The sequence below is a fragment of the Danio rerio genome, chromosome 24 (genome assembly GCF_049306965.1).
Source record: "Danio rerio strain Tuebingen ecotype United States chromosome 24, GRCz12tu, whole genome shotgun sequence".
Taxonomy (NCBI): domain Eukaryota; kingdom Metazoa; phylum Chordata; class Actinopteri; order Cypriniformes; family Danionidae; genus Danio; species Danio rerio.
In genome coordinates, this window is record NC_133199.1 from 10,380,801 (window position 1) to 10,407,500 (window position 26,700).

Below are 26,700 nucleotides of genomic sequence, written 5' to 3' on the forward strand. Positions count from 1 at the left end.
CATGCCTATCTGGGCTAGTGTTCCGTCGCTGCTTTGTTTACACTGCAAGATGGATCGGCGACATGGGCTTTCACACTGCCTGACTTTACAATAAGAAGAATCGCCAACAACTTTGTCCAAACTCGTCTCACAGCCAAAAACAAGTAGTATATATTTTGTTATTAACTACATAACGGAAAAGAAGCCTTTAATGGGGTCGAAAAAGTACATATTTGCTCACCTGGGCTAGAAGGGAATTAGCAATTTCTCCTCAACATTCTTTTTTAACTTTCTGTATGAAACGTCAAACAGACATGGAGTTTTTCCTCCATTTCTTGGGTCGAAATAAACCGAAAATGAGCGCTTTTAACTTCTCCCTCAACCTCCCACTGACCTGCAGGCACACGCACACACACAAGCGAATACTGCTCTCTCATTGGCTGTAGGTGATCGCCAATGTTATTTTCAAGTCAAAACTCATTTCACACGAGATTTGCCTGTGATTTCAGACATTTGTCGGCGATTTCTCAAAACCTGTTGGCGAGTCAAAATCGGGGCTAAAATCAGGCAGTGTGAACTAGGCACTAATGCATGACCCTGCGTTTCCGGTCTGACGCATTCGCGTGCATATGAGTAGCTATGTTTCCATCCAAAAATGCAAATAAACTTTATGCGCAAAACTGGATTATCGCATAAAAGTTGTGCGAATGAAGCATCGTTTCCATCCAACGAGTCAAAGCGAACAAAATCGTCACTTCCTGATTTACTGGCGCCAAATATCAACAGTAAAAACTGCATTTGCTGCAGTAGGAAAAGCTGCATCAATCTTTTCTAAATGAATGCGCCTCAGAAGACAGTCCTGATAAGCAGTGAGCGAGCAGTGGCGTTTGAAGGTGTCAGATGCGGAGCACAGGCGCTCTTGATTCTAGAGGTCATTAATAATATAAAAACATTAATACTGAAATGGTAAGGCATTTTATAATGACCAAAACAACATTTCAGATGTTTTATAATGTGCTCAGCCTGACGTTTTATCCATTCACACACATTTTAAGCATCACATGATCTCTTTGAACAAAATCACATGACCTTTTTTAATGCGCATGCTGGAGTTTGTGCGGTAAAAGTGTTTCCATCGCAGTTTATGCGCATCTTTTCTTATCGAATAAAAAGTTCATCCTACCCAGTTAGGCGCATAAGTTTTTTATGCGCATTGTCAAAATTTATGCGCATCATGGCGTTTCCATCAACTGGTTTTTTATGCGCATTTGCAAAATAGGTGGATGGAAACATAGCTAACACAAGTCTATGGGGAAAAAAGTCAAGTGTGATTGCAGCTTAATGTTTACCAAACCAGAAAAAAATTATATATTTAATTTATTTATTAGGCAAAATATTTTTTTTTCTTTGTACTTTTTTATTGAATCAAGAAAGTATACAATTTCATTTAAGAATATGTATATCTCTTTTCCAAGACATGACAATCTAATTTGTTTGGATAAATGTATTGTTGAAATGACGTACCATGAAAATAACGTGCAACAATTGACACCTGAAACTCATGATGATCCATTAACCGGCCCATTTAGACAACCGATTGGTCTGAGGCAATAATCTAGCAAACTGATTGGAAGTCACACACTATATATAAGGCCAGATCAGAAGTAGTTTTTATGTATGGTTTGGTGAAAGCTTTTTCTGTTTATTTTGTAGTTTTTGTGTTGAGAGTAGTGTATAGTTGATTTGACTATGGGTGTTAAAACTATGGGTGTTAAAACTATGTGGATTTTAAGGTATGTTGCTTTGTTTGTGTTCTTTGTGTGTTCTACCATTTATTTAAAATGACTGTTCTTCCCTTATAGTGTTTCTTTAGCAGTACTTTTAGCCCTTGGCACATGTGATTATGACACTGCAACTAGTAAGTTTATTTACTTATTTGTTTTAATTTATTTAAATCTAGCATCTAATTTTAATTGCGTTTTCTTGTAGTTTATACATACAGCCCTGGCAGCAGTGGAGGGAATCCTAGATCTGAAAATTCCAGTCCATTCATGCAGGAAGTGAAACAAAGCCTCTATAGCTTTTATGGACTAACTGATGTACTTGGACCAGTCAGGAAGGATACAGTTAAATGGGGCTATGATGCTGGTAGCTACAGATCTCAGACTGGCTCTTCAGGCACTCCAGTGACAAGTAATAAACCAGACTCTGAATCTCATGCTACAAGCCAACCAGGATTTCAAGTTGGTTCAGCTGCGAGTGGTAGTCTTGTTTATGGTTCTGTGAGAAATCCAGTGAATATGGGTGTGTCTGGGTATGATTCAAGTCAGTCAACTAATCTCCAAGTCTCTGAAGTAATCAGTTCTTCGGACTTGACCCCATTGCAACAAAGCAGTTATTCTGTTTCTAAGCCTAAGCCAGTACAGGTAGTTTCCTCAATTCCACTTCGAATTAACAGTATGTCTGTGGCAAAGCCCAGTAGCCAACAAATTGTGCAGACCATTTCCCAGTCCAGCAGTGAGCAACCAGTGAGCTCTGGAACAGTGTCCCAGTCCAGCCCTCAGCAATTCTCTCTATCCAGTGGTAAACCAATGTCTCAGACTAGCCTCCAGTCTGCAGTGCAGTCTGATAGATGGCCCCTCAAGCCTCTGAAAGGTAAACCCCATCACTCTGGTTCCTGGCCAGTTCATAATGTGGCAACCAGCTTTTTAAAGCCTTTGCAAGCTTCAAAACCTAGTTTATCAATATCGCAGTATGGCAGTGTACCAAGCAGCCTAGCTGTGGCTAGCTATGAACTCGTGAGCCAATCAGCCCAGTCCAGTGGCCAAACTGTAAATCAACCAGGCATCATACAATCTCCCAGTGTCATTGACCTCTCTGTGGTCCAGCCCAGTAGTCCGCTAATTCAACAGGCAGTTGACACCTCTGTGTCCCAAGCCTCCAGCCAGCAGCTAATACAGGCAGGCCAATCTGTCTCAACGCCAAATGTACAACCAGTAGATGCAAGTTATGTTTTTGTGGCTCAACCCAATGGACTGCAGCCTCCCAAGCACCACAAGGGTAAACATCACTTTGGGTCTAAGCCTTTCAATACTAGTCCTCACCAGACACTAAGATTTACTTCTGTAGGTCAGTCCAGTAGCCAGATGCCAGCACAAACCAGCTACCAGTCTGTGTCTCAACCATCTCTACAACTGCCAGTACAAGCCAGCTACCAGCCAGAGGCTCAGTCTCACTCCCAACAGCCAGGACCAACAAGATACCAGTTGGTAGCCAAGCCCAATGTTCAAGAGCCACCAAAGATTAGCTTTTCTGCAGCGCCACTTGCTCTTCAAAAACCAGCACAAACTAGCTACCAGTTGGTGGCACAACTAGGTGTCCAACAGCCAGCACAGGTAAGCCTACCTGTAGCCCAACCAAGCCATCTGCAAGAAGCACAATCCAGCTACGAGTATGTTGCCAAGCAGAATGGGCAAACCCTTTTCAACCCAGTGCAGTCCCATGAGATTCATCAAATTGGCTCCAAACTTTATTCATGCCATGAGTTACCACAGCACAGTTACCAGCGGAGGCATCCGTCTCCATCTACACCTAGTCTTCCAACCCTAGCTCAGGATTTCAAGCCTGTGGTTCTGCCAAGTGATCCGATTCCAATGGACCTGAACCCTCTCAGTTCTCTCGCATCTACTTTCAAACCAGCACATCTGCGTGAACATCCTGTCTTGCAGTCTGTAGTGCTTAAAAACGAACAACCAGTTGAGCTAGAGATCCAATCAAGTGATTTGTCTCTTGTCAAGCCTGGACCAGTGACTTCTAGTTTTGTATCTCAGCCCACTGGTCATCCTTCAAGACCATTGCAGCAGCCTGGCTCCCAGCAACCAACCAAGCCGTTGCAAGATGTGTTTTGGCCCGTAGTCAAGCCTGACAAACTGAAACCTTCTGGTTTTGAGGCACAAGTACTACCTAGCCATGTATCTTCAGTTTCAGGACAGTTTGTTTCCCAGTCTCAAATTCTGCCAGTTGGTCTGTCTCTTGCTCAGTCTACCTCTTCCCTAGCTGTGCCAGTGCAGGCAAGCCAATTGGTTTCCCAGTCAAATGTGCAACCAGTTGATAGACATTCTGTTTTTGTGGCCCAGCCCAGTGGACTGACTCCTCTCAAGCACCACAAAGGTAAACACCATGTTGGGTCCAGCTACCAACCTCAAGTTCTGTCAAGTTCTGGGACTGTTTTGCAGCCTGTATTACAGACTACTTCAGTGGTTGTGCCATCAAGTTACCAGTCTACAAGTTCCCAAGCCTGGAGTAACCCAATAGTTTCAAACTTCGAGTCTGTGCAGCCTGAACTTCCAATTCAAGCACAGTTGACTTATCAGTCTGTCACGGATCAAAATGCTCCTGGCCCTGTTGAAGGCAGCAGGCATCCATCACAGAAGTTGCTCAAGCTGTTGCAACAAGTAAAGTCTTAGGTGTTGTTTGCAATTTTCCTGATTAATGTTTACTTTCTGATGAAAAATAAAAAAATTTTTGTATTTGACAAGTTCAGTATTTATTTTTATTTATTTTTTTTAACTGTATCTGCAAAAATGAGGTTGGGGAAATTGGTCTTGAGCAGTTTTACAGTAACACTACTTTTAACTTTCATTTGTATTGTCCAAGCAGGATATAACAAATCTTCACAAGTTGTCTTAATTTTACATTGCATGTAAACAAACAGGGTCTTACTTCCAAGAACACTGAACTGTACATTTTAAAGTAACCATGTTATCATCTGTGCCAAAAGCCTAGTGGTTAAGTGCACTCATTTACTTGTAGTGCTAAGGTGGTCATGGTGACCCCAGTATAATGTCTGACTTGATGTAATTTGCTGGTCCTTTCCATTCATTCCTGTGTCTTCCTCTACTATCCTATTGAAGTTGAGAAATTCCTATTATGTACAGTATGTGTCTATTAAACTGTGGATTGACTTATTGTTTCTGCAGTATAATCACATTTTGTAGCACTGAATTATGGATGTCTCTTAATTCAGGTGAACGGTATCAGTGCTGAGCAGTTGCTTTTCCCTTCCCGCTGACCACACTAACCTAACAAAATATATTGCCTAATAATATTTGCCTTTCTTTTTTTTTAGACATGTTGCAAACAGGGTTCGAAATCCATAAAGCAGCATACAGGAATTTAGCAGAACACTCATTCAGTAGAAGCAACTTTTACCATAACAATGTGTCTGCAGAATATTTCCTCACTTTTGAACTTAAATTACTGCCTTGCATGCAATTCACAAATAGACTTATAATATAAACTATATTTAAATCATTTGCACAATTTACTTTGATCAAAGTGTACTTTTATATTTAAATTTACAGTATGTCTCTCTTTTCCAAAACATAAAAAGCATATTTAGATAAATTCGTTCCTCAAATTAAGATTTATCTATTTTTTTTAATTATCTTGCTTCGTATAACTTTTGTTATCTTTTTAAAATGAAGTTTATGCATTTAACCCTGACTGCAGTAGAGGCTATCCTGGATCTAATAATTTCAGTCAATTCATGCAACAACTGAGAGTATCTATAACTGATATAGCTTAACTGATGTAGCTGGACCAGTCAGCAAGTATACAACTTACTGTGCTGCTGATAACACTGGAAGCCACAGTTCTCAGGCTGGCTCTTCAGGCACTCCCATGATAACTGAAAAAACAGGCTCTGATTTTTGTTCTAGAAGCCACCTTCAAGGATTTCATGTTAATTCAGCTGGAAGTTGTATTCTTATTTATGGTTCTTTTGTAAATGCAGCGAGTATGTCCAGGTATGATTTAAATCAGTCAACTAGTGTCCAAGGCTCTGAAGTCCTCAGTTCTTCTGTCTTGACACCTTTGAAGCAAAGCATTTGTTCTTTTTTTTTTAAGTCAGTGCAGCCAATTCCTAAAATTCCACTGCAAACCAGCAGTGTGTCTGTGACAAAGCCCAACAGCCCACAGTCAGTAGAGACTATTTCCCAGTCCAGCTGTGAGCAACCAGCAAGTTCTGGAACCATGACCCAGTCTAGCCCTCTGTAGTTATCCCTGCCCAGTGGCCAACAAAAATCTTAGACTAGCTTCCAGTCTGCAGTGCAGTTTAGTAGTTTAAGGGCCTACTCACACTATGCCATCCATACCGTGCCCAGGCCCGTTTCCCGGATCGTTTGAGAAGTGTGAGTGCACTGAATCGGGCTCAAGCACGGTTCACTTGGCCGGGCCTGGCCAAGTTGGAAGAGGTGGGTCTGAGCGCGGTTCACTTGGGCTTTGGCGCGGTACGCTTGTGTGTGAGTGCAAAACGCGCCAAAGCCGAAACTGAAAGCGAGACGTGACTGTTACGGGACTGTTTCATATGGATTTATTAATCATTCTTACTGTTCAGTGAACGCAAACTGCTGTAGTGTATTAAAAACGAGAACTCCTCACTGCACGACAGCTGCACGGCTTCACCAGACCTCCTCATTCCTGCAGCACGAGAGCTTTATGATTGTTTTTGAGTGCCAAAATTGGCGCATCTGTTCAGCGAAATATCTGACTGCATGTCACCGCATTCCTAAGGACTGTTTGGTGAAATATTTGACTGCATGTCACTGCATAACAAACGACTGAAACGATATAACTAGAGAAATCTCCACTGTGCTGCTGAGTGAGAGCGCTTCTCACTGAACAGCGCAGCAGCAATGACGTAAGCGTGCCGAGGCCCATTTGGGGTGTGAGCGCGGGCCGTCGGGGGAGACGGGAGGGGGGACAAGCGTGCTTTGGCCCGGTTCGAGGCAACTGTACCTAGTGTGAGTACGGCCTAAGCCCCTGAAAGGCCAGTTCATAATGCAAATATCAGCTCTTCATTTATTCATTCATTCATTCTCTTTTTAGCTTAGTCCCTTCATTAATCTGGGGTTGCCACAGTGTAATGAACTGACAAATTATCCAGCACATGTTTTATGCAGCGGATGCCCTTTCAGCTGCAATCCAAGACTGGAAAAAAAACTCTTGCACACACTCACATACACTACAGACAATTTACCTCATTCAAATCACCTGTACCGCATGTCTTTGAACTGTGGGGCAAACCTGAGCACCCGAAGGAAACGAACACAAACACCGGGAGAACATGCAAACTCCACACAGAAACGCCAACTGACCCAGCCAGGGCTGAAACCAGTGCCCATTTTGCTGTGAGGTGATTGTGCTACTCACTGCACCACTGTGCTGCCCATCAGCTCTTCAAAGTCTTTGAAAGCTTCACAACCTAGTTTATCAATATTGCCAAGCCATCTTTAAGCAGCACAATCCAACTGCAAGTATGTTGTCAAGCATAATAGGCATCGCTTTTCAAGTCAGTGCCATTCCATAGGATTCATCAGATTGGCTCCAAACTGTATTCATACCATACACTACCTCAGCTCAGTTACCAGTGGAGGTATCAGTCTCCATCTACACTTAGTTATTCAATACCAAGCTTGTTGTTCTGCCCAGTGATCGGTATTCCTGTGGACCCTAACCCTCCCAGCCCCTTCACACTTTCAAACCAGCACATCTGCCTGGAAATCCTAGCTTACTGTCAGTAGCGCTTCAAAGCGAACAGCCAGCTGCGCTAGAGATCCAACCAAACTATTTGTCATATGCTAAGCCTGGACCATTGATTTATAGTTTTATATCTCAGACCACTGGTCATCCATCAAGACATTTGCAGCAGCCTGGCTACCAGTCTCCTGCCAAGCTATGGCAGGATGTGTTTTGGCCCCTAGTCAAGTCTAAGAAAGTGGAGACTTCCAGCTTTGAGGCACAAGTTCTTTCTAGTAAGGTGTCTTCTGTTCCAGGACAGTTTGTTTCCCAGCCTGAAATACTGCTCACCAGCCACCACGAATGTCAAGTTATGAGACCGTCTTCCCTCTTCAGTGGTTGTGCCATCAAGTTACCAGTTTACATCAAGTTCCCAAGCTTGGAGCTGACCAATAGTTTCAGACTACAAGTATGTGTTGCAATCCTTGCTACCTGAACTTCTAATTCCAGTACAGGTGAATCATCAGTCTGTCACAGATCAAAATGCTCCTAGACCTACTTAGCAGTAAATATTCATCCCACAAGTTTCTCAAGCTGTTGCAGCAAGGTAAGTCCTATGTATTTACTTGTTTGCTTTCTGATGTTAATACATATTCATTATATTACACAATACCACAATTAATCCTGCTGAATGTACAAGTGAAAGTAAGTTCTGGGTTTAAAAATAAGTCTAAGCATTATCTGCTCAAGTTCAGACGCTGAGATATATATATATATATATATATATATATATATATATATATATATATATATATATATACGCATGGCAACATGTTGACACGTTCGAGCATGAACTCGGTTCAAATCCAGCGTCTGATGAAGACGTTCTTCTTTTTTTCCCCTGCTACATATCAGATTTTGGCTACTATTCATCACGAGGAAGACAAGTAGGAATCATTAACAAGTGTGTGCATCATATATTATTTGCACATTTATTGAATGGAAATGTTTTTGATTCACGTATACAAATTTGTCTTCAGGTGGCACCTTTATAGCCATGTGCATGCAGTTGATCGCTGCGATTACATTGGGAAAACCAGCGACCGCTCAAATTTTTTAATGTTTGGCTGGTCAACTGCATGGTATTGAAACCTTATATACCTGCTAGACATGCTGATGAACCTATACAGCTGCCATTACACGGCTCAAAGATACTTTGTAGTGTGCAATTTAACATGATTGCCTATAGGGGTCGCCAATGAAAGTAAAACACACACACAAGAACAGCATGTCCTCCAGACATGAAGTTGGCGTGGAACAACGCATATTCTCACGTTCATTACATCGTTAGTAAATCCAACAAGAGCATGAAACCTGGCGTACGCAAAGTTTTTGTGCATACGCAGCGTTTGGCCATATGGCCAAATTGACCTATCAGGTCAGAAGAACCTTGGTAAGAGAGGTAAAGAAGAACCCAAAGATCACTATGGCTGAGCTCCAGAGATGCAGTCAACAAATATGAGAAAGTTCTAGAAAGTCAATCATTACTTCAACCCTTCAACAGTCAGGGCTGTATGGCTTTATGGCCTGACACATGAGTTCCGCATGGAGTTTGCTAAAAAAAAAAAAACTGAAGGATTTTAAGATGGTGAGAAATAAGATTCTCTGGTCTGATGAGGCCAAGATAGAACCTTTGGCCTTAATTCTAAGCGGTTTGTGTGGAGAAACCAGGCACTGTTCATCACCTGCCCAATACAGTCACACCAGTGAAACATGGTTGTGGCAGCATCAAGCTGTGGTTTTCAGCTGCAGGGTCAGGACGACTGGTTTCAATCGGGGGAAATAAAAATGCCGCTAAATACAAGGATATCCTGGATGAAAACCTTCTCCAGAGTGGTCAGGACCTCAGACTGGGCCTTAAGGTTTACCTTCCAATGAGACAATGACCCTAAGCACACAGCTAAAATAACAAAGGAGTTGTTTCACAATAACTCTGTGACTGTTCTTGAATGGCCCAGCCAGAGCCCTGACTTAAACCCAATTGAGCATCTCTGAAGAGACCTAAAAATGGTTGTCCACCAATGTTTATGATTTAACCTGACAGAACTGGGGAGGATCCACCAAAAGGAAAGGCAGAAGATCCCCGAAGCCAGGAGTGATAAACTTGCATCTTTTCCAAAAAAAAAAATTTAAAAACATGGCTGTACTAGATCAAAAGGGTGCTTCTACTAAATACTGAGCAAAGAGTCTGAATACTTAGGACCATGTAATATTTAAGTTTTTCTTTTTTTAATAAATCTGCAAAAATGTCAACAATTCTGTTTTTCTGTCAATATGGGATGTGTGTGTACATTAATAAAAAATTAACTTAAATGATTTAACCAAATGGCTACAATATAGCAAAGAGTGAAGATACTATCTGTACCCACTGTATATATATATATATATATATATATATATATATATATATATATATATATATATATATATATATATATATATATATATATATTGCACGATAAAAAAAAAATATTGCCGTTAATCTGTTCTCAAAGTTGGGTTGTGAGCTGGGTCTATTCTACGCAAGCTATGATGACTTTCACCTTGATATTTTTGAGCATATGTATACCTGCCCGGTGATCTGTCTGACTAAAAGGTGCCCTTCTGAATCAAATCAGCAGGATGCTCTTCTGGATCTTTCACTTACTTTGAAGACATTACTGACTAGACTACGCTTACATGGACATCTGTAATCTAGTTATTTGCCATAATAGACAATAACATAGCAAAGGTGTTTACGTGAAGTGCTTTCATTTAAGCACTGTAATTCCTGTAATTTTGGGTGACTTTAACTGAAGCTCGGCAGTTTCACATTCACTCATGAACATTTCATTTATGCCCCTGTGACAAACTGGGGTATTAGAAAAAAATAAGGAGTAAGGACTGCTAAAAGTGTTATGGAATTTAATAATGCACACCAAATGGAAAGAAAAAACTTCCGCATTTCGATGTGTGTATGTGTGTGTGTGCGTGCGGTCCTTTACAGACAGTGTGTGGATCTTGTTGGAAAATATGGCAAAAATTTTACATGAAAGTTATAGTTTTAATGCGGTGTTTACTTCAATAATGCCACTAATATCTGCATACTCCACGTCTCAATTCCATTTCTGTTTAGTTCAGCTGTGACTTTAGTCGGATTAAGGTGATCAAAAATCGCTGTTTCAAACTTATGTAGGCCTCAGTTCAAAATTCATGTTTACCTGAATAAACAGTAAACACAAGTACATCTTATTTAACATAATTTATTTTCATCATCAATTATAGTAGAACAGTTTCTCAAGCAGTTTGTGATGGAATTTGGAAACAGGAGATGAGCCCCTGGTCTAATGCGCCACTTGGCTTGAGAAACCCATTCTCAAAGACTTTTAGTAATTATTCAGGTAGCACACATATTCTGAATGCCTTCAGCAGAATTCAAATGAGCCATTTTTTTCGAGATTATTTCAAGATTATAGTGAGTTCAATCTAGTTTAATAAAATAAAAAAAACTATGCCCATGCACAAATTATATATATATATATATATATATATATATATATATATATATATATATATATATATATATATATATATATATATATATTTACATACAGTCGCCCTCCTTTTAAATTTGACAGTTTTTCTCAATTTCTTTGGTTCAAATTTCGAAAAGAATAATTACATTTTTGAAACCAGATCTCTGAACATTTTGCTTGATCACATATTTATACCATACCACAACATGTTTATACCATACATATCTGATACTGACATCAGCTTGTAATGTATGCTAAATTGGTTAAGGTCCTCCATTAGCAATATCATGTGCATCATCTAGTTAATTAATCAGGATTGTGAGCATATGGATTGCCCACAGCACAATCACTACCTCTACAATCCTGAACTGCAGAAACATGTGGAAGAGCAATTGGAAGACGTGTCTATTTTTTTTCTTTTTTTTTAGATGTTTATTTTGTAGTGTATTTGTGGTAACATAAATACGAAACGCAGTTATTGGAATATAAGCAAGATTGCACTTTACATGTAATACATTCATACAAAAATACATGCATGTTCCTTTTTTATGTACAATTGACTCTTCTTAACAAATCGTCACCTTAGAATTATAAGGTTCTATCTGTGCTTTGAATGATTTTGAGATGTTGAGCTTTAAAGTTTTTGCTTAAAGCAAAAAGTATGTGTGTAACATTTTTTTAAAAATAAAAAGTATTAAAATGTAAACAACTGATAAAAAATATCTAATAATGTAAATAAGTTGTCATTTAATAGGAATATGCCAATAACTCACTTTGAATAACTAAATTTTACAGACATGCACTACAGTTGTGAAGTTCAAGCAAACCGTTTGCACCATCTGCACTTACAGTTTAGATAATGTTAAGACTGTAGAAAAATGTGCCGAAGCAATTGAGGAAAACAGTAATTCTTATATATTGTGCCCCAGTTTCTGTTTATTGGAGAGAAGATTTCTTTCAACACATCTCTAAACATAAGAAACTAGCATTTTAATACTAGCATTCAGCTTAAAGTGCAATTTAAAGGCCTAACTAAGTTAATCAGGTTAGGTAATTAAGTAGTAGGTTAATTATTCTAATAAAATAATGTTATTCTGTTAAGCCAATTATACAGAATTTTAAAAGTAACATTGATATAACTTGCTTTTTCTGTGAAATTCCCACTGAAAGTAGCTCACTTAGTTTGGGAATGTCCTTTTGTTCAACCTTTTTGGATTAATGTGAATGCTTTCATTATCATATATATCAACAGACACCTTGTTAAATATAAAATTCAAGTTTTTGTGTAAACCTTGTGTTATTTATTAAAAAGTTTTATAAATGTAAACCCATTTTTAGCATATTCAAACAAGAGCTGAAACAGTTTTGACATACCATTCAATATCTAGCAGCCTACACACTAATGTTTAAACTTTGTGCTTATTGATTGTTTAATAGGCATATTCATTAATATTCATTTCCTTTTCATGTGCCCTCTTGTTTTCCCCTTATATATCTTATACTTTTGTTACAGGCTACTTACGTCAAAATAATTCCCTTGTTGTTGATAATGAACAATAGTTTGCATGGACTATTCCGTTTTATTTGTACTGTAACACTTTGTTGTTGTTGCAATAAATAAATAAATCATTGATCTCCCATGTGATCTGTCTTGCAGCAAACTACGAGCTGACACCCCGACCTGACAGCCTCTTTTTCAACTCCGCCCCCACCTGCGCTCGGCTAATCTCGTTGATTGCCGGCTGCAGCCGTGCTTCATGTCGAACGCACCTATGCTGCCCACGTGATTCAAACACAATCAAAGGAGTCATTTGTTGACGAGTCAGACTTCGAACATTCTGATAAAAAAAAAACAGAGAAAACACATTAGAAGGGGAAATTCTTGTCAGGTTGGTATCTTTCTCGCCAGATAAGGGTTTATTCGTAAAGTTTGCGTCATGGCAGGATCGCACGACGGGTGTTTGTTGATACACACTGAAATTGGCTTTGTAAATCGACGCCCCCCTAAAATGATGCCTTAGGTGGTCGCAGTTGCTGTGGTGTTCAGAATGTATTTAAGTGGTTTTCTGTGCTGTTGTTAGGGTGTTCTTGGGTGGTGAAAGGTTTGTTTAGATCCCTCTAATGTTTGAGCATTAATATAGATATGTTGCAATACACAATAGTACACAATAACTAACAAAAATACTTATTTTCTGCTTTGATATATGAAGAGCTCAGATGCAAAAACCTGTCATCCAGGATTTTCTTCTGCAATGACCATTTTTTTAAGCCTATTACAATAATGTTCATTTTTTTTTCGTGTTAAAAGTGCTGAAAATAACATGTTATTTTCTATAAAAGTGAAATTACTGAATCAAGATATAGAAACCTGAGAAAATTGCTAATATAAGAAGAGTTTGAGATGGCACTTTACATCTGCACTATATATATATATATATATATATATATATATATATATATATATATATATATATATATATATATATATATATATATAATGTGTGTGTGTGTGTGTGTGTGTGTGTGTGTGTGTATATGAGCAATTAATCTTATCATGAAAAGTTTTCAACAAAGTACAGAAACTGTTTCTGTTTTTTTTTTTTTTTTTTTTTTTTTTTGCATAAACAAGTATTTTAAAGTACTTTAGAAATACTCCTATTATATTTCATTTACCAAAGTCACACAAGTGGCGATTTCACATCTGTCAAATCCGTATAGGAGAGATGTCACATTTCTAACGACACTTTTTCCTTATAAATGCACAAATGTTAAATAAAATCAATAATTTTGTTCTATACAAATGAACTCCTCTACTTTTGATTAGCATTATCTATTTTGGGTTGAGCAGTTTCACAGAATTTCTACTAAGTATATTGTATACTGTAAACTTGCAGATTTTTTTGTCACATCCATAACACATTTATTTTTTCTTTATTTAAAGTACAGAACATGTTTACAGAATTGTATGTTTCTGATCCCATAACTCTGTGGTTAGTTGTTTTGAAAAATATAAACGTCCATAACGCTGGAATTGCTCATATATATTAGTTTATTTTGTGCTAAAAAAATACCATGCCAAGAAACAATGAATTAAAATACATTTTTTGATGGGGCAAGTAATTTTATTTTTTTCTGCTGGGCCATTAAATAATATGAAGTCTTTAGCTATATATAAATCTGAAATTTCATTCTTGGTGGTCTTATGCCCGATTCACACAGGACTTTGCCGTCAACGCTTGACCGAGGGCGTTTCTGAAGTTGGGAGTGATGCGATCGTCATAGCAGCGTCAGCCAATTAAATTAGTCCGCAATCGGACACTGTATGAACTAGGGTATTTGCATTAAGCGATCTGATTGGCTGACTCTTCCATTAACGATTAAAAAGTTGAGAATTTCCCAACTTCTGCAACAAGCAATGTCACTGAAGTGACGCCGACGGACCCACAATGCAGTTCAGCAATGCCTGACGTCAACCATTCAAAGTGAATAGGAAGCGTTGACACTGACGCCCCGTGTAAATGGGGCATTTAAAAGTGTAAACTTTGACTTGGTGAAATCTGCAGAAACACTGGTTTAAATATTTATTTAATGTTTAATAAACACACTGCTGTAGTCATTTATTGATAATATTCTTGTGTGCCTTGATCTGTGTGTATTCATACACTCTCATATCTGTGTCCACTATACATGCTAGGCAGAAGACCCTGGAAATGCAAGGTATTAAAAACTATTTATCAGTGTCAAACAACAGACAAACCCTGAGACCTGCCCTGCCTTGCAGCCAATGAGAATCCAGACGATGTTAGCGTCAGCGACTGACCAAGGGAGCATGCTGATGAAGACCTTTGAGTAGATGCTTCTCATGTGAGTATTTGGACTTGCTCTTTATGCTCTCTCTAGCAAACACACTTGAATTCTACTTCCTCTCACCAGTTTCTCTGTATTCCCTTTGAATCTGTCTCACCCCCTTCCGCTTCGAACGCTATCTTTTCTTGCTCAGGTCGTAATACAGAGGCAAGATTAGCTCCTGTAGGCTTTGATGCACCATAAGGTCAGCTCTGAGATCGATGTAGCAAAAGAAAAAAAAAAGAAGAAGTAAAAACCCCCATGCACACAAACTCACTCTTCTGAGCAATCAATGGCTCTTTATATTTATCTGAGGGGGGCCTGATAGTGTCTGAAGCATCAGAGCTTTCTCCAGCACTCATCTTTGATGGGCTATGACACTTTTTCTCACTGTTCTCTGATCCCAGTCAATTAAGTAGATTCGTCTGAGCAGCATCGCAGAGAAACCGGCTGTTGCTTTGACAAACGCAGCATACATTCAGCCATGCATCAATTTTCCTGGAAATAAAAATCAATTAGGGGTCATTCCACATAAATATTTCAATTGTACAGATGTAACAAGATTGAGTGCACTTATGTAAATGAATTGATTTGAAATATTATGTAAAATACAGCTGAGGGAATACAAGAACTAGACATATTTCTAGATAAACAGCATGACAGTCATACTAGCAATGAAGTAATGTATAAATAACAAGTCAGATAGTTTTATTATAATTAAAAGTGGTTTAATACATTACAATTATTAATTCATTACAATAATAATCAATGAATGTGTATTATGAGTAGTAGTATTTTTTTTAATAAATCCATTCTAACTCAATTTAATTGATAGATTTATTCTCTTTATAAAGGGTTCATTATTACAAACAAATAATTTAACCTAAAATATATTATATAAAAAAACTGTTAATATAAAGCCATTTTGCTCTTTTGTAGGTTATCCATTTTCGAGTTATGCTGAATAAATCTGGGAGTAGGCTGTGCAATAAATTGTGCCAGAAACCCTTAAGATCAATGTATCAGTTATTGATTTCTAAATCTTAATAAAATTCGTATAAAAATGTATTGTTACAAATTTACCAGTTATAGCTCAAAATACACTCAGATGGACATCTTACGTCTCATGTAATTATTAAATCAGTGTTTAAATTATTGACCTTATTCTCCGCAGACGAGCGGGCGCTGCTATTTGAATCTTTTTGGCACGAGACTTCCGGTCTCATTCACTTCCATTCAATTTTAGACATTAAAAACTGCTCGTTTCGCTGTTTGATGTTGCAAACTGATATTTCCTTGTTATATTATTCTACTTGGTCTGTATAGTCATGCAAACATTTGTTTGTAAAGCAAGTAGTTTGACCGTTTTTTGCCGTTTATTATTCCTTGTCATTTCTCCCATAGGCAACTGAAACGGAAGTTCTAAGACAATCGCGAAAACAGGCGCACTCCGCATTTTAGAATAAGGTCAATACAAATATGTCAGTTAAACCGTTCATAAACAATGTCATACAAAACTGACCATTTCTTGTAACATTTGCATTATATTACATGCAGTATATATTCATTATATTTTCATTGACCTCTTAGTGATGTTTTAGTTGTTTAATTGTAAACTGTGTAGACTGTTTTTGAGTACAAACATAGTTTAATAACAATTTGAATTCAAATTTGATGTAAAGCCTTTCTAATGCACATTTCAAACGTTTTCAAGCCTCTTTTTTTATTTGAGTACTGAATATTATATCCATAACAATAAAAGCAATTGCTTCTTTAGCAGTTTATGCTCTGTTGTTAATTGCAGACTTTGGTATTATAGTAATACGCGAGTAATAAAGCTACAAATAAAGTTACATATTTGGTATCAAACAGTTACAAAGAAGATATTTTAAAGTATGTTTCAAGCTGAAAACCATTAAAATTCATTGTTATGGATACCAGATTCTAACATCTTTCGAAATAACTCCTTTGTGTTGAAAAAAAAAAAAAAACAGATTTGTGACAAGTGAAGTGTGAGTAAATGATGACAGAACTTTGGGTGACCTGTGCTTTTAAAAGAAACATGATGCAAAATAAAAGTAATAAAGCAAATCTTTTTTTCTAAACGCTGTCTCACATATAGATCTTTTTAAAATGTATGAGAGTATGTACTGTAGGCTATATTTGAGAAATGCTACTTATAAGCTTTAGGGACCCTGAGCCTGTCCCTGAAGGATCCTTTGGGCTTGCAGAGGGAGGTGATATGTTTCCAGCCCTATGGGGGAGACAGACCTTTAACACAAAAGCAAAAGCCGGTTTTGAAGGAAACTGCTCTGAGTTTAAATAGAGCTTAAAGGACACTCAGAGGATTTGCAGCTGCTTACACAGATTTACCTTGAACTTGCTTTGGACTAAAATCAGTTACAGGTTGTACACGATTCATGTAACAAACTGTATGTGCACTACTAATTGCTATCTATCTACTGTAATTATAAATATTTATTAATATGTAAAGTAATTATAGTTTAGAATTGAATTTTAACCATCAGTGTTAAACATTACAGCAGGAACAGAAAAACACATTTACGTTTGCTTTTATATTAATTTAGATGTACCTTTTGTGTATATTGATTAGCCAAAACAAAGGAAACAATCATTCTGAAAGACAGATTATCATTTTTCTCTTTGGCGTATCGATGTGACCTTTAAATATGTTGTTATTAATACTGTCATTCTTTTTTTATTGCTGTTTTGTTTTGGTATTTTATAGATAACAATGGGTTTCCATTAAACATTAATGTACCAAACTGTAAAAAAAAAAACAAAAAAAAAAAAAAACGCTGGGTTCCGCACTATCAGTTTTGTGTTTGGACAACATGAGGGAATTAAGTTAGCTGAATTGAACATGTGGATTGAACATAAATTAATTAAATTTTACCCAAAAAACCTCAATGATGATGTTGTTTCAGCTCATTTTAAATAACTTGGAACAAACAGCAGTCATCATTTTTGAGTGTAGCTAACATTAACCGACAACCAGAGATGGGTGTAGCACGTTCCACAATATTCTGCATTTTCTCTGTTCTAATGAAATTTTTGGGGAATGCATTTTAGATTTGTGTAATCTGATTAAGGTTACTTAAATTATTGTACTTGGTTACTTGTGTTACAAATATAGTTTTTGGAGTTTTAAATCACATTTTCTGCTGCAAAATGAGTTAATAATCATGTACTGAAGAGCTGAAATGGTTGCTTGGAAATGGAAAGCAGTTGCTTCTTCAAGTGCAAATACAGACATTACTTTGATTTTATTAAGCCTTTATAAGTAAAATATTGCTTTGGGTTAAATTGAGTAAACTCCAATGTGGACCACATACAGCTTGCATATCGATGTCACTTAAACTATATCTTACATTTAAAAAAATACAAAAAAAAAACTCCTAACATTTTTCTAAATTAATCTGATAAACAAAACTTTCTATTAAATACAAATCTAGTGTATTTTAATGGCTGTAACAAGCTGTTTGGTGAAAAAAAAGGGCTTCGGGTCAGACTCAGACTAAAACTTTGATAAGCAGTTGAAAAATGGCCGGGCTACAACCTGTGCGTCTCGAGCCAGGGCCAGGCTAGGGCTTAGATTTAAAATCCTTGCCGAATTCTAAGTGCTTACATTTTCTAGGCAGCCCAGTTGAAAACCCGGAGTCACATGGCAAGAATTGACCATTCAGCATTATGCTTTGGAATATACACATTTAGGTAGACTAAGGCAGCATTTACATTGCGTGCTTCAAGTGACTTAGTTCCGAATTTTTTTTTCTCCCATGTGGCACAGATTGGATATGGCCCATGTACGGGTAAGCAGAAAAAATCACATGGGTTACGATTTATTCATATCAGATTCAGCCCTTGTTCATATGTGGAAATTTATCTGATATGAATCAGATCTGTGCCATCGTGTCTGCAGTAAGAGCAGGTAGATCAGATTTTCACCTGTCAATGCGAGTCGCGTGCCATTAAACTAAAGAAAATGACATAAACTTTGACTCTTTCATTTCAGAACAGAGTTCAGCAGAGTCCCAAACCTTAAATCTCATACACGAGGCCTAAAAATCTTTTATATTGTCATGTACACAAGTATTTAAGCATGATTACAAGAGAGAGAGAGAGAGAGAGAGAGAGAGAGAGAGAGAGAGAGAGAGAGAGAGAGAGTTCAGAATATCCGCCACGAATTCAATATAAACTAATATAAAACTAGATGTACAAGCATAAGCATACATCTTGTGCATAAATCATGCCATGGACATTACATTAAGATGCCTACTGGTTTAAAAAAAAGAAGATTAAAAAGATTAAAAGAAGATGGCCAAATGTGAACTTTTCTGTCATTAAATAGTAGAACAACTCGTGAAAAGGAATAAAAAAATGAAATGCTGTGAACAGATTAAAATACAGGAATGGAGAAATGGGCGCTCTTTTATTATCAGCTGTCAGTCATCACCCGCTCGTTTTTTCCTCATTAATGCACCTTTGCCGTGTAAATGCAAATAATCATAGACGAGTCACTTTTAAAAGATGGTGTAAGCTGATCATTAAAAAAAAATCGGATTTGACCACCAAGATCTGCAGTGTAAATGCAGCCTAATTACCTCAGACAAATATGGAACACCCAAACACTGCTGTGCCTACTATACTATACTATACTATACTATACTATACTATACTATACTATACTATACTATACTATACTATACTATACTATACTATACTATACTATGAATGTCAGTGGTTAAAGGTATCCAGTTTTTTTTTCTTTTGTGTTAAAAAAGACAAACAGATTTGGAACAAGTGTTTAGGTTTTTTTTTTAGGTTTTGGGCAAACTCTTTAAGTCTTTTGAATATGTCAAGCTGCTGTAATCAACCCATTCTAATGTTTTTCGGTGAATATTAAATGACTGATAGAGCTGCAGTTTATTTTGTATTTTGAATAGGTATATTTTATGCGTTTTAAAAGTAACTTCAAAATAAAGTAGTTAGTAATCTGATTACTTTTTACATAAAGTAATTAGTAATTTAACCAGATCACAATCAGTGATTTGTAATCTATTACTTTTTTAAAGTAACCAACCCAACACTGCTGACAACATTTATAGATCTTTTATTAAATAATTATTATTTATTAAAATGCACATTTTCAGTGCTTGTTTGTGTTACTACAAGTCCATTGAATAACATAAAGATTAATAAACACTAGACATATTTTCCATTGTTAATTATAACTACACTTAAAAATTACTTTTGTTGCTTGTTCAGATTACTTATTTCAAATGAGTTGAAACAACAGAATTATGAGTTTTTATTATTATTATTATTATTTTGGTTATTCTCAAACATAATGGGATTGACAGTGGAATGAACCACAAACTTATTCAGTTTGTTTTACACAGAGGATGCAATTCCAGCTGCCACCCAGTACTGGGAAATCCTCATACATTACATATAAAAATACTTTAAATAAAATATCCATTTAGATTTTTTTTCTGTAGAAATATGTTCTGACCTTTCCTCTCTGGATCACATTGTTTAGTAACTAAATATCCAGTATAGTTGTGTATTCTTATGAATTTTAGTAAATATAGTCTCCATGCTGTTGACGTATATACACAGTCAGAATTATTAGTCACCCTTAAATTTTTGTTTCTGTTTTGAATGATTCCCAGATGATGTTTACCAGAGCAAGGAAATTTTCACAGTATATCAGATAATATTTTTTCTTCCAGGGAACGTCTTACTTGTTATATTTTCAGTTAAAAAGCAGTTAAAATGTTTTTTTAATTATTTATATATTTTTAAATAGTTTAAGGTCAAAATTATTAGCCCTTTAATATATATATATATATATATATATATATATATATATATATATATATATATATATATATATATATATATATATATATTTTTTTTTTTTTTTTTTTTTTGTAAAAACAATTTAATTAACTTAAACAATTTGTGTTAGCACAACATGAAGGGATTGTGTGGAACCCAGCATTTTTACAGTGTAGTTAAGTAGTGTTTACAAATGCAGTGTTATAACTGTTATTTTTAAATACACAAATAATTATGCAAGTGTAAAAACAGTGAAGATTTGTGGAAAACATTGCTCAGCGAATGGCACATTTGATCAAAAGGCCATTCAGTGGTGTTTGGACCCTTTTTGTTTTCCCCGTGGGACGGCAGAGAACCTGGCAGCTAAGGCCATTAGCAATTAGCATGGATATCTTATGAGGAAAAGGGGTCAGAAATGCCCCTCTGAGTAGGCAAAAGGAGAAAGGGAGGGAGAGGAACTCGAGTGCTTTTTCTTGTTTCTCCTCCTGTGTGGCCGAGAGGGAGTAAGGCAATCCCAAACACACACACGCATACGCTACACACACATTGACATGCGCACACACACTCCCCAGGTCCCTTCACATATGCTCTTCGGCATGAAGAACTGCCCTGGGAGTCCCTGTTTCATTAGTGTAATTAACTGTGAGAGCGAGAGAGCGAGAAAAAGAGAGAGCGAGAGAAGGCGGGATTTTGAATTAGATGACTTTACATGATGATTATTTTATCATGTTTTCTTTTTGAGGAACAAAAAAAAGATTGAATGAAGCAGCGATGTTTCTGACATTAGCAAACATTGGACACTTAAATATTCAAAATAGACAACATGATACGTTCAACTGACTGTAAATTTAAAATGACTGTAAAACATTATCTTATGCTTACCAAAGTAGGTATGGGACAATAACGGTTTCAAGGTTTACAGCGGTTTGAAAAAGTCAAGGCTTTAAAATGCTAAAATTATCTCCCATATCGTTTCTAAGTTATATTTAAGGGTTTTCTTTTTGTGTGTTTTTTAAATAAGTTGTAAAGCAATCTGTTTTTAAAGTAATGAACCTAGCAGAAGTCATGATGTATTTGAATTATTTAGCCTGACATGTTTACTGTTCAAAATATTATCAATGCGATTTGTGAATTGACAAGTTGTAAAATGAAATACTGTTTATTGTGTTCAATGGGAGAAAATGTGTTGGTTTTTACTAAGACATTTTAAAATAACTTATTTTAGTGCAGTAATCACAATACTGTGAAACCTTGATATTTTATCCAAGAGCATCATACCCTCGCAAACATATACCGGCCCATGTCGAGATCAAAGCTGCATTTGCTATAACTTTATACATATATACATACACAGTTGAAGTCAGAATTATTAGTCCCCCTTTGAATTTTTATCTTTTTTAAATATTTCTCAAATGATGTTTAACAGAGCAAGGAAATTTTTACATTTTTTCTTCTAAAGAAGGTCTTTTTTTTTTCGGCAAGAATAAAAGCAGTTTTATATATTTTTAAAAGCAGTTTTTAATGACAATATTATTAGCCCCTCTAAGCTCATTTTTTCGATAGTCTATATATATATATATATATATATATATATGTATATATATATATATATATATATATATATATATATATATATATATATATATATATATATATATATATATGTATATATATATATGTGTGTGTGTGTATGTGAATTTGAAATATTATTTAAGAATAAAGTCTTAGATTTCCTACTTAAATATATTAATGTAATTTATTCCTGCGATGGCAAAGAAAAAAAATATATATTTAAAAAAATTATATCAATATCTATATATCTTAAATTATATGTTATGTCTAAAAATTAGGATTCGAAATGTAATTCTCTGTCCTGCCTAGTTAACCTATAATTAGTTAAGCCTTTTAATGTCACTTAAGCTGTATAGAAGTGTCTTGAAAAATATCTAGTCAAATATTATTTACTGTCATCATGGCAAAGATAAAATAAATCAGTTATTAGAAATTAGCTATCAAAACTACTATGTTTAGAAATGTGTTGAAAAAAAATCTTCACTCTGTTAAACAGGACTTGGGGGAAAAATGAACGGGGCTAATAATTTAAGGGGGGACTAATAATTCTGACTTTAACTGTATGTTTGAAGCTCTTCGTCAACTTTAAAATGTTAGTTTGTGCACCAACGGAATTCTTATCTAACGAAAATACTATTTAAAAAAAGGAATTCATTTAAACAAAATGCCATTGTATATTAAATTATTTTACAAAACCGTAACTACTTAGTTGTTATCAAGAATCAAGAAACACTTTGCCAAGCATTCGCATAGCTACATACATTGCAGCACTAGCTCTATCGAAACATCAAAATCTGATTATAACTCGTGGACAAAAATTCCCATTATTCCCTTTCTCTCGTCCCTCATTCCCTTTCTTGTAATTTTTTCTTCTGTTTTATTGTGCTCTCTCCTCTCCAGCAGCCCGTAGTGAAAATTACATTGTATTGCATCCTCTCAGGCCTGTCCCCCCTCTTTCTCTCTCTCTGTCTCTCTGTCTCCCCCTCTCTCTCTCTTTCTCCCTCGGCCTTTCACAGCTCTCGTTCAGTCAACAGACTGTAAAGAATAAATAATAAAAAACTATTGATTATTATGATGACTTCACAATTCAATTATGTATTAATTTTGCCCTCCACTGGACCTATCAGGCGGCTCAAAGGGAGAGAAGGAACGGGAGGGAGGGAGGGAGGAACGAATGGATAGATGTTGTGTCTTAAATGAATGCAGACTTCGTCATTCCGAAATAAGAGGGTCACATCGATGCGTCGCTTGTGCATAAGTGCACAGAGAAAAACTCCAGTGAAGCGATGACAAGAGACATTGTTGCGAAGCATACGAGTATTGACCAAACCGTCAATGACAGCTTAAACTATTCCTATTGATTAACATTTTCATAGATTATCATGTGTCATATCAAACTCTCATGCACTCCATCTGATAAGCGCATTAACAGAGACCCCACGGGCTTACCATTGATTGACCAGCCCGGGGATAAAGAGAATTAAAAAAGCCTTATGATGGTGGTGGTGGTGGTGATTCTATAGTTGCAGGTACTTTTGGTGTCCAAAGCAATAATTTTTTCAGCTTTTAAATATTTTTAAATAATTTATTTGTTTATAAAATATGTTACTTAATAGTTCAAAAGATAATGCTATAACAATACAATATTTTCAGTTAAAAATAGTCTTATGTTGCTAAAAATCATGAATTCTATATGACTGAATTAGTTTTTGCTGCTTGTTCATAGTACATGAGATGATTTTTTGGAACAAGCTAATTGTTTTATGTTCAGTCCACTTGGGACAAGATGAATGAATCATTACATAAAATTATGCCTTAACAATACAATGATATCTTGATGATATAATTAGTGGATTATATATAATTTTTTGCTGTTTGTTCAAACAGTTTTTTTTAAAATGAGCTGACACAACACAATCCTTAAGATTTTGTCATGGGAAAACATGATTTTGGTTCATTCCATTAAAACTTGTTATTTGGGACAATATTAATTAATCACAACATAGGATCATGCCATGTCAATATAATATTTTCTGTAAATAAAGAATCTTATATTGGCAAAATTGGGATTTGCTGATGTCCATATTAGTCTAAAAAAAAGGAGTGTTGCTGCTTGTTCGAACTACTTATTTAAAATGAAATGAAATAACACGGATTTTTATTTAGATTTTTTTTGGGACAACTTAATTGACTTGTGTTCAGTCCACTTCAATTTGTTATTTTAAATCAGTTTGTGCTGAAATGAGATCAACATAACATAAGATTATATAAGGTCTTACATTGACAAAAATTATGATTGACTGATGTCAGAATTAATCAGTGTTCTCAAAAGTCCACTGACTTTATTGTATTGCATAACAATACAATATTTCCTGTAAAAAAAGAGTCTTAAACTGCCAAAATCATTTCTTGATGATATAATTAGTTATTGGATCAAAAAAAAAATATTGTTTGCTGTTTGTTCAAATTACATTTTTAAAATGAGCTGAAACAACACAATTCTTGAGATTTTAAATGAGATAACTTAATTTATGTTCAATTCTCTTAAGTTTGTTTTTAGGTACAACATTAATCAATCATAACATATGATCAAGTCATAACAATATAATAGTTTCTATAAAAAAAGTCTTGTATAGGCAAAAATCATGATTTCTTAATGATATAATTAGTTAGTGGATTAAAAAAATGTATATATTTTTGCTACTTATTCAAACAACCTTTTTTTTTTTTAAATGAACTAAAACAATACAATTTTTTTTATTTTTCATGGGACAACTTGATTTATGTTAAATTCTCTTAAATTTGTTATTTGGGGCAACATTATTAATCATAACTTACACTGTGACATCTGTATTAGTCAGTGCACTAAAAAAGATTGTTTGATTCTTGTTCAAACTACTTATTTAAAATGAGCTGACACAACACATTTTTGCTCAGGACAACTCAGTTGTTTTAAGCTCAATCCATTTAAACTCTTTGAGTTAACCTAATCAATTTGTGTTGGGGCGACATAAAGAAATTGTATCAAACCAAATATTGTGTATTTGTTCTCTCATGTATCATTGTGTACTGAAAATGTTTTATTTGACTGTTTAGTTGCCAATTTTAATTTAATAATGAATATTAATATTTTTAAGTAAGAATTGCTGTTTATGAACAGTTTTTATTTATTTATTTATTTATTTTTGCTTTTTTTGAAATGCTAAATATATCTGCAGTTCTCGAATCACCCAGTGAAATTGTCAAGCCAAATAGATCACCTGAGCCTCATCCTGGACACATTTTTAAATAGAGGGCATTAAAAGAGAGAAACAGATTTTTATTATTATTATTTTTTGCCCTCCCCATGTCTACACATTTGTTTGTGCGTCTCATCATCAGAAGGGGTGGGGGGAGGTACTTCTGAAGCACACGAGAGAGAGCGAGAGAAAGAGAGAGAGAGAGGGAGAGAGAGTGGAGGTGACATCTCGAGCAAGTCTCCAGAGGCAATCCCAGGCTTGCACCAGCAGTGCTCACTTGATGTATCTGCGTTATCCACACTGGTTTTTGGGCTTTGTGACAAGCATGCACTGACTGATCTCACATCACACTCTGGCATGCTCTAACTGCTCGTGGATTTTAGCAAAGTAAGATTATTGGAGCATAAACATTTTTTCCTTTTTTCTTCTTCTCTGTAATCTGGAAGCAACCTTCTGGTAAGTTTCACATTGTCCTTGAACTTTTTTTTCTTTCTCTTTCTTCTTTCTGTCTTTTGATTTAAAGTTCTGCTGTATATTTGGAGAGTTCAGATGCAAAAGACTCTAAATTCCATCTGGATTTTTTTTTTCTAAAATTAATATTAGGTGTGTAGGTTCAGTATTTTTACTTATATGGTGATGGATATAGTCTTTTCACTGCGTTTAAAGTAAAATAAATAAACATGAACATAGCAGGCTGAGAAAAATGCTTATTTTAGAAGAAGATTTCAGATGCCACTTGGAAGATTTTGCATCTTTAATTTCCGTGTTTGTTAAAGTTTGTGCTTAAGTTGTGTCTAATCTTTATTTAAATAATTTTATTGCATGTAAATGTACAACTTAAGGAAAAATTCATCACAATAACAATAAGTTTCTTACTTACATTGATTTGAATATTTATGTAGATAAAATAAAAAGTAATTGTATTGACTGTAATGATAACATTCAAAGCTAAAGAGTTTAGATGCAAAAACCTCTGAGTGCCGTTTGATATTTTCTTATAAAATTAGCATTTTTCTCTGACTCTTGTGTGGAGTCTAAGAGATTTTACTTTTATATTGACATAGATATACTTTTATAGATCTTTTCATTGTAACAATCATTAGATT

The 26,700-nt window shown here is 35.6% G+C and overlaps 2 protein-coding genes and 1 pseudogene across 17 annotated transcripts in view; all 3 read left to right on the plus strand.

Annotated features, from left to right (window-relative positions):
* Window positions 1-1,652: 1,652 nt before the first annotated feature.
* si:ch211-146l10.8 lies at window positions 1,653-5,327 on the plus strand. 2 transcript variants are annotated; one of them, XM_073941587.1, is made up of 4 exons: window positions 1,653-1,772; window positions 1,842-1,897; window positions 1,969-3,039; window positions 3,109-5,327. In XM_073941587.1, the coding sequence occupies exons 1-4, from the start codon at window positions 1,729-1,731 to the stop codon at window positions 4,443-4,445; spliced, it is 2,508 nt and encodes an 835-aa protein (XP_073797688.1). In that variant the 5' UTR covers window positions 1,653-1,728; the 3' UTR covers window positions 4,446-5,327. The 2 variants fall into 2 exon arrangements, with proteins under 2 accessions (XP_073797688.1, XP_017209484.1); XM_017353995.4 differs by having other exon boundaries at window positions 1,969-5,327.
* Window positions 5,328-5,458: 131 nt separating this feature from the next.
* On the plus strand, window positions 5,459-8,552 carry LOC100538156 (uncharacterized; annotated as a pseudogene).
* Window positions 8,553-12,834: 4,282 nt separating this feature from the next.
* pou6f2 (POU class 6 homeobox 2) overlaps window positions 12,835-26,700 on the plus strand; it is a 232,807-nt gene continuing 218,941 nt past the window's right edge. For 4 of the 15 annotated variants that reach the window (XM_073941589.1, XM_073941595.1, XM_073941591.1 and 1 more), the window contains exons 1-2: window positions 12,835-12,965; window positions 14,824-14,936. The gene's annotated coding sequence lies outside the window, so the exon portion shown is untranslated. Of the gene's footprint in view, window positions 12,966-14,766; window positions 14,937-25,836; window positions 26,051-26,700 lie in introns of those variants that run through there. The other 11 variants (XM_068217160.2, XM_073941594.1, XM_068217161.2 and 8 more) reach the window with 3 other exon arrangements.

Bases quoted from the DNA above. Each gene is read 5' to 3' on its own strand.
- si:ch211-146l10.8 (XM_017353995.4), top strand. From the start codon at position 1,729: ATGGGTGTTAAAACTATGGGTGTTAAAACTATGTGGATTTTAAG. The intron at 1,773-1,841 runs GTATGTTGCTTT...CTTCCCTTATAG, and splicing joins AAAACTATGTGGATTTTAAG to TGTTTCTTTAGCAGTACTTT. The intron at 1,898-1,968 runs GTAAGTTTATTT...GTTTTCTTGTAG, and splicing joins TGATTATGACACTGCAACTA to TTTATACATACAGCCCTGGC.